Consider the following 8,367-nt stretch of genomic DNA (forward strand, 5'->3'; position numbering starts at 1 on the left):
AATCAATGTTTTTTTATAAGGCTGAAGATGTAAACCAGTCACTGCAGGTCACCCCTTGTGCTGACTGAGGTCTCGCCCTTTCATCCTTTGTATTGCTTATATTAGATCAACTTCACACTCTGATCTCAGTCCCCAGCGTGCACTCGCTTTCACATATGAACACTCATTTAGGAGCAGGAATATGCTATTCAACCCCTTGAGCCTGCTGTCCCATTTGATAAGTCCATGACTGATTTAATTGTGTCCCAACCTACTTTCCTCACCCCCTGGTACTCTGGGTCCCTTGCCAATCAAGAATCTATCTACCTTTACCTTAAAAATATTCAATGACCCTGCCTCCCTTCACCACTCTCTGAGAAAAAGAGTTCCAAAAACCCTGACTTCTAACAGAAGAAATTTCACCTCATCTATGCCTTAAATGGGAGACCCCCTATCTTTAAACTGTGTCCCTTAGTTCCAGTCTTCCTAAAAGAGATACATCCTTCTTGTATCAACCCTGTCAGGTTCTCTCAGGATCTTAAATGTTACAATAAGATCACCTCTCCTTCTCCTACCCTCTAACAGATAAATGCACAACTTGTTCAAACTTTCCTTTTAAGATAAGCCCCTTCTTCAATGGTTTAACCTTACCTGAGCTGCTTCTAAAGCATTTATGTCCTTTTTCAAGTGAGGAGACCAAAATTATAATGTTCATCTTTATTCTGCAGCAAGTGTTTCCTTTTAGTGCTGAGCCCTAATCAGAGTGTTTGTGCTGTAGTGTTTTTCATAGCACATGGTGTTGGCACAGTGGTTAGCACTGCTGCCTCACAGCGCCAGGGACCCAGGTTTGATTCCACCCTTGGGTGACTATCTGTGTGGAGTTTGCATATTCTCCCCGTGTCTGCATGGATTTCCTCTGGGTGCTCCAGTTTCCTCCCACAGTCCAAAGATGTGCAGTTTAGGTGGATTAGCCATGGGAAATGCAGGGTTATGAGGATAGGATGGGGGGAGGTGAGTCTGGGTGGAATACTCTTCAGGGGTGTGGGTCGAATGGCCTGCTTCCACACTTAGGGTTTGTATTCTATGTGAATGAATGCAAGAGTTGCCCAACAACATGAAAAATTTAGCGAACTTAATAACAAAACTATAATTCACTGTCTGGAAATTGATTTTCTGCCTTTTCCAGCCTAAATTAAGTTCCCCATCCACGATTCCAGAAGTTCCAGGTTTCCCAAAAAATTCAGCCCCATTACATTGTTTGAAACCAAATATTCACAATAACATTTCATGAATAGCTGTGCTAACAAATCCTCCTGAGCTGTATACATTAAAGCCTTTGGTCAGCCATCTGTGAAAAGGCTTCAAACAACAAAACTGATTTTGAGCTGAACTGCAAAGATAATGGTAGCTCTGCCATCTGGCAAAGCTTTGAAACAATCAAACAGATGGTTAAATGGAACATGAAGGAAAGACTAAAGCAAAGGAGATAATTCACAGAATCAAATCTGCATGAGTTTGTAATGCAGAACAGTACTTTATCCAAGGGATGCTGTACTCCAACGCATTTGTAAACCTTTCCACATTCAGAATGTTGTTCAGTTTAATGTTTACTTAATTTTTCAAAATGAATACCTACTATCAATCACTATATTAAAAACATATAAAGAATTTTGTTATGACACATGGTAATACTTTTTGAATGTAACTTTCAAAAGACTGTGGATTCCAAACCATGGTTCACATATACATTGCATGAGACCTCTGAGCTGGTAGGAATAACATTGCATTCCAAAGCCAGCCTGACTCCTCGAAAATGATAAAAGTTCTGAGAACGACTGGGGACCACAAACCAGCTGCTTTCACAATGCTGATGAACCAGCATTGTACCAGTAAATCAATGGTTTAAATTCATAACAAAAAAGATCGCACTGGGCAACAAAACTATTGCATTGGAAACCTGGAACTGTCTTACAAACATATAAACAAAGTGCTGCTGAGGTTAGACCCATTGAAATTAGGTGCTAATTATTTAAATGCTAGATGGAGTGTGGGATAGTTTTTGATTACTTTCATTATATTGAAATGATTAATAAACATAATGGTACAAATACAGACACATAAATACACTGACAGAATCTACTTTTCAGTTGCGAAAAACACTTCTTATGCTCAATCCTGCCATTCTAATCTTTTTTAATTCCAGTTAACTTCACACGGCATCTTCTGGTAAACATCAGAGAAATCCCAAATGCAGTTCAAGAATGTGCTGATGCAAGTACTGGATAAAATTTTGACAATTTACAATAGCGAGGGGAATCCCATTCTTAGGCAGACTCTCGTTCAGTCTCATCCCTATGCTTTGACTGGCTCAAACAAGATCTAATAAGGTGATCAAAATGATAATGTAGAGTGCGCTCTGCAATACAACAGTGGGTCAAACTCTAAATTCATTAACACTTAAACTCAGACAAACAGCTAAGTTTCAGTCATTTTTAGCTATTAACTGAATGGATCTTTTCACCCAGCCCAAACTGGAAGGTAATTAGACCCTTAGGGGAATTTGCTCCGAATTGAAATTTACAGTGCCACACAAGCACTTTGGGATCTAATCACTAGCAATGAGCAGAAGGAGATTTGGCTCTGTGTTGCAGAATCATAGATCACAGAATCCCTACAGTTTGGAAGCAGGCCATTCAGCCCATATTGCCCCTCCAAAGAGCATCCCATGCAGGCACCCCCTATGCCTATAAGCCTGCATTTCCCATTGCCAACCCATCTAACCTCCACATCTTTGGACTGTGGGAGGAAACCAGAGCACATGGAGGAAGCCCATGGGGACACAGGGAAAATGTGCAAACTCCACATGGACAGTCGCCTAAGGCTGGAATTGAACCTGGGTCCCTGGTTCTGTGAGGCAACAGTGCTAACCACTGAGCCACTGTGCCACCCAATTGTAAGTCTGTATAACACTGAAATCCTACTGTAAGACAGATCAATATGTAGGTATGCTCCATGCAGGCTCATTTCCTCAATATACATGTGCCAATATTCCTCATCTTCTCCATAAGCTTGGTGCTGGATGTTTGAAACTGGTTAATAGGGTTAAAGGGGTAACGGGGATGAAAAAGAGGTGATAGCGAGAGTTACAGGGTAGGAAGAGATGAGATATGAGCTAATTGTCAGCCCAATAGATGCAGATGGACTTTTCCAACAGAACAACTGTGGGTCACTCCAACGAAGAAAGTGATACCCAAGGCAGAGATCCCAACAATTATCACAGGAAAACCATTTACAGATTTAATTATTCATGGCTCAATTTGTGTGGGGACAAACAAGATGCTGTCATTTCTGCAGCTTCACAATGACAGGTTTTTAAACGAAGACTCTCGGTGCATTCGCAAGGTTCCTGTAACCTCAATCAGCAGCCTGTGCAAGCAGCATAGGCACAGATTTCACAGATATCTGCCTTCGTTGCCAATTTCCCTGTAAGCCAAAGAAAGGAAAATAAGTTGTTGGCACTTAAGCAGTAAAGAAATCATCAAGTCTCGAATCATTATGACACAGAAAACCATCATTCGGCCCGTCCAATCCATGCTGGCTCTCTGCAGAGCAATGTAGTCAGTCCCATTACCCCCTCTCTCCTCATATCCCTGAAAGTTTATTTCACTCAAGTGCCCATTCAATTATTTTTGAAACAATTGATCATGTCTGCTTCCACCACCCTCATTTCGTTCAGGTCATTAGCACTTGTTCCTTAAGATGGTTTTTCACTATATCTCTTGTCTAAAACTTTAAATCTGTGAGTTGCCTAGTCTGTGTACGATAAATTAGTTCTTCATTGTCTGCCTGACCTAAACCTGTCAGAATCTTGCGCACTTCCATTGACTCTCTCCTCAACACCTTTACTTCGCTGACACCAAGGCCAGTTTCAGTCTAGAGAATGTAACAAGGCCATTTTCCTGAGGCAAGCTAATTCCCAGTCTAGAATGAGCCAAAGCATCAAGATACGTTGAACAAGTATAAAGATTTAATTGAGTTTGAAATCAGACTCATGTCTGCAAATGTAGTGTTTAGCAATAAAGGACATGCTTAGGAAGTAAAGTTGGGAATTTTGAACAAGCTTTAAAAAATAAAACCTATTACGGGTAGCACGGTGGCTCAGTCGTTAGCACTGCTACCTCACATCACCAGAGACCTGGATTCAATTCCACCCTCAGTTGACTATGTGGAGTGCGCACATTCTCCCTGTATCTGCTTGGCTTTCCTCTGGATACTCTGGTTTCCTCCCACGAACCAAAGATGTGCAGGTTAAGTGGATTGGCCATGCTAAATTGCCCATTGTGTCCAGGGATATGCAGGATAGGTGGGTTAGCCATCGGAAATGCAAGGTTATAGGGATAAGGTAGGGGGTGGGATGCCTATCGGAGGGTCGGTATGTACTCGATGGGCCGAATAGCCTGCTTCCACACTATAGGGATTCTATGAATGGAATTTGGACGTGAATAGGTAAAGTTTCCACACTTTTGGAGAATGCATGGGGTCAGGGCAGTGGGAGCTAACTGAACAACTCAATCAAAGGACTAACAGGCACATGAGCTGAATGGCCTCCTACTGTGCTGAATGATTCAATGAAACTATGTTAGGAGCCTTCCTGCTAATGCCTTAGGTTGCAATGAGGGTTTTTTTCACCTGTAATTACAAAATCCTAGCAGCTGGTGAGAATCATGTTTCATATTGTCTAAACCAGAAACCCTTAAGTATAGTTTAATCAGAGGTTTACTTACCCAGCGTGTCAAAAATCTGCAGAGCATCACTTGAGTTGCAGACTGGCTGGAACACCTTTGGCAGCGTCAGATCATCACACAGGGTAGAAACAAGACGGTTATCATCAGCGGTCTCTCCCAGTTTCTCTTTTTCCATCAATCTCCACAACTGTTTCACATCTTCCAAGAAGAATTTATAAATGCCGTCCTTACAGAGACAGAAAATATGCAGCAAATATTAGTTGCAAACACCAAAGTAAAATACCATAGATGCTGGAAATCTGGCATAAAAGGGAACCAGAAAATGCTGAAAGTTTAGCAAATCAAGTAGGGAGGAACAGGAGTTCGCGGTTCAGTCAATAGTCTTGTCACAGTTGGCAGCAATCGAGAAAGTAACAGTAAAAGGAGGAAATCTTTCCATTTCCATAACATCTTGCACAATCACAGGGCATTCCAAAGCATGTTACAGCGATCGCAGTATTTTCAAAGTGTGGTCACTATTATAATGCAGCAAATATGACAACAAATAATCTTGGTCCAACTCGTCCGTGCCGATCGAAGGTTATTCAAGGAGCAGGGAAGCGGTTTTAGAGCTTTCAGACTTTCAGAAAGCACACACTTTGTTTTCTTTGAATTGCGCCGTTGGAGTTTCATTTGCACCTTAGAAAGCAAATGGTTTAATGGCTCATTGGAAAACCAGCACCTCAGGCAGTTCAGCACACCCTCGGCACTGCAGTGAAGTGTTGACCAGGGTGATGTGCTCAAGTGGGATTTCTGCCCACAAGGCCTTATGATTATTTAACCTACTGCTGTGGATTTGGCTGAACGATTAAAGCCACAACCCTGGTTAAAACATGGGAAGAATTTGAAACATCAGGGTTACCAAATCCCGCAAGCAATAACCTGGCCATTTCTACATGATAGAAAATATCGAAAAAATGGATTGTATTTAAACGATTTAATAATTTTGTAAGAGGGAGAGGAAGACAGTACAACTACATTGAGTCAGTCTCCAGTACCTACCTGTTACCCAAATTGGCAAATGGCTTTCAGTTTTTGGATGTTGAGAGTGAATGTCTGTATTCACCGTCCCCTCTTTATTTTTAGAAATGATCTGCACACACACACACACACACACACACACACACACACAATTATTTTGTGAAATACTAGAGAGATGGTGGGAGGAATCCCTGGTGTGGGACTTGAAACTGCAGCTTCTGACCCAGTGCCCACTGCACCACTGCATCAAATAAATCGATTCACCAGGGCTAGGATCAGAGGCAGTCCAACGCCAAAAGAAAGCCCTGGTGCCAAGGTGTCAATTCCGTAGTTCCATCATGCCCTCACCCTCTCTCTCTAGGGCATGTTAGCAGTGGATTAACTGCCCACACATAGCTAACAGAGGTTCGCTCATTTTAAATAGAATCATAGAGTCATAGAATATGAAACAGACCCTTCAGTCCAACTCATTCATGCCTACCAAGTTTCCCAAACTAAACTAGTCCAATTTGCCTGTGTTTGGCCTATATCCCTCTAAACCTTTGCTATTCATGTACTTATCCAAATGTTTTTTAAATGTTGTAACTGTACCTGCATCTACCACTTCCTCTTCTCGTTCCTTCCACATATGAACCACCCTCTGTGTGAAAATGTTGCCCCTCAGGTCCCTTTTAAATCTTTCCCCTTTCACTTTAAACCTGTTCCCTCTAGTTTCGCACTCCCCTATCCCAGGGAAAGGACCTTTGCTATTCACCATATCCAAGCCCCTCACAATCTTATAAACCTCTATAAGGTCACCTCTCCACCTCCTACACTCTACGGATAGAAGTCCCAGCCTCTCTCTACAACTCAAATCCTCCGAGTTGAAAAGAGCATATTCAAAAAAGAACAAATTTGCATTGATATGGTGCCTATCACATCCGCAGGACATTCTGAAATACTTCACCACCCACTGGTTCATTATTCAGTGCTGTTCATGTGTAAGCAAACAAGACAAACATTTTATGCATGTGCAGTAAATGAGAACTGCTAGTTAGCTGGCTTCTGGGGGTGGTAGTTATCGGAAAAATGGACATTGAGAACACATCACCCTGTTGCTCGAGCAGTACCGTGGAATCTTTTAGATCCACCAGGAAGGGCAGACAGGGCCTTGGTTTTATGTCACAGGAACAGAAACTGCTGGAAAAGCATAGAAGGTCAGGCAGCATCTGGAGCGGTAGATACACAGTCAACATTTCGAGTCTCATATCCCTTTGGTTCAGAATCTTGTACAATTTGAAATATTAACTCTACTTATTTATTTATTGCCATTTGCATTTTACAGTGAATAATAAAGCAAAATACAGGGAAAAGCTTCAACAGTCGCCACAATCCAGAGCCATTTTGAATTGTTTAAGAATTAAATGGATAAAGGATATAACTGAAAGAGAGCTTGGAGCCCTGAGCCAGCTTACAAATGATGCCAACACTGCCACCTCTCCTCCACCACCTCGCCACCACCTGCACCAGACTCATCAACATAGGAGTTGCCATTCTTTAGGTACCACCTCTTCACCTCCGGGCCTACCTTACCGCTGACAATGCCACTGACGATGCCAGGTCCGGTGCTGAACCCACACTCGCCCCGCGACCAGGAATTCCTGGTTCCACCGTCAGACCAGGCTGCCGTCACCACCTCACCTCGAGCCCCGCTCCAGCTGCCCTCCTCCGAGATGTTGCCTTACCAGGGTTGCCATCTTGAAAGGTCTGCGGTCACCACGGCCTCCAGTTGTCATGGGGAGCCACATCGGCTGCCGCCATTCCACACACGGCCCACTCTAGTTGCCGTGCAGATTCCGCCAACTAAACCACCGCAAAAGGCTCCAAACAAAAGTAAAAGGAAAGAAAAAGGAAGGAAAGAAAAAGCGCAGAAGAGAAAGAAAGCATGCAGGAGCAGATGGCAAGAGCCATAAGCAGCCCTGCTACTCCACCACTATCTTAAACTCTGTCTCTCTCTCTGTCCACAGATGCTCCCAGATCTGCTGAGTTTCTCCAGCACTTTCTGTTTCGATTTCCAGCGTCCACAGTGTTTGACTTGTGTGATTTTACATGCCATCACTTCTGACAGTGTTACATTCCCTCGATACTGGATAATGAAATCACAGCTTGTCATTTTTGGAGGCATCTGTAAATCAATAACGGCAGTATTAATATCAACGTCGATTTGAAAAAGGGTAAGAACTTAATTTACCTGAACCATAACTTTTGCCATGAGACTTGACAAGCCACAGGTGAGGAAAAAGATGGCTAGAAGTGTTTTCATGTTGACTGGAATCTGAAGTTTAGCTCAAGGTCCTCTCTGACAAGTTGTGTCAAGAATTCTGCAACAGATCAGCTTTTAAAGCCCTGGATCAAGACAATAAAGTCTTTTGATGTGGCTTTGCCAGTGAAAATACAGTAAACCTTGGTACAATAAAATAACTTCATTGATCAATAACAGAGGCATAAAATATGATTGCATCTGGAGAAGCTGTATAGTTTTAGTAGCATTAATGGGTAACAAAGTTTTACCACTCAGGTTCAGGAAGGAACCATCTACCCTGGCTACAATAGACAGATTTTTGATCAGAAAGGGAATAAAACA

At 42.5% G+C, this 8,367-nt stretch overlaps 1 protein-coding gene across 1 annotated transcript; it reads right to left on the reverse strand.

Moving 5' to 3' along the window:
- Positions 1 to 3,250: 3,250 nt before the first annotated feature.
- Positions 3,251 to 8,108, reverse strand: si:ch211-220m17.5 (guanylin family protein). The gene is made up of 3 exons (XM_048615233.1): positions 7,975 to 8,108; positions 4,764 to 4,950; positions 3,251 to 3,462 (listed from the first exon to the last, which is right to left on the reverse strand). Exons 1-3 carry the CDS (start codon positions 8,044 to 8,046, stop codon positions 3,398 to 3,400), a joined length of 324 nt encoding a protein of 107 aa, XP_048471190.1. The 5' UTR covers positions 8,047 to 8,108; the 3' UTR covers positions 3,251 to 3,397.
- Between the last annotated feature and the right edge of the window lie 259 nt (positions 8,109 to 8,367).

This window comes from Rhincodon typus, chromosome 31, assembly GCF_021869965.1.
Source record: "Rhincodon typus isolate 14 chromosome 31, sRhiTyp1.1, whole genome shotgun sequence".
Lineage (NCBI taxonomy): Eukaryota > Metazoa > Chordata > Chondrichthyes > Orectolobiformes > Rhincodontidae > Rhincodon > Rhincodon typus.

Bases quoted from the DNA above. Each gene is read 5' to 3' on its own strand.
- si:ch211-220m17.5 (XM_048615233.1), bottom strand. From the start codon at position 8,046: ATGAAAACACTTCTAGCCATCTTTTTCCTCACCTGTGGCTTGTCAAGT. The intron at 4,951-7,974 runs GTAAATTAAGTT...TGTCTCTGTAAG, and splicing joins TGGCAAAAGTTATGGTTCAG to GACGGCATTTATAAATTCTT. The intron at 3,463-4,763 runs GTAAGTAAACCT...TTTGGCTTACAG, and splicing joins GCAGATTTTTGACACGCTGG to GGAAATTGGCAACGAAGGCA.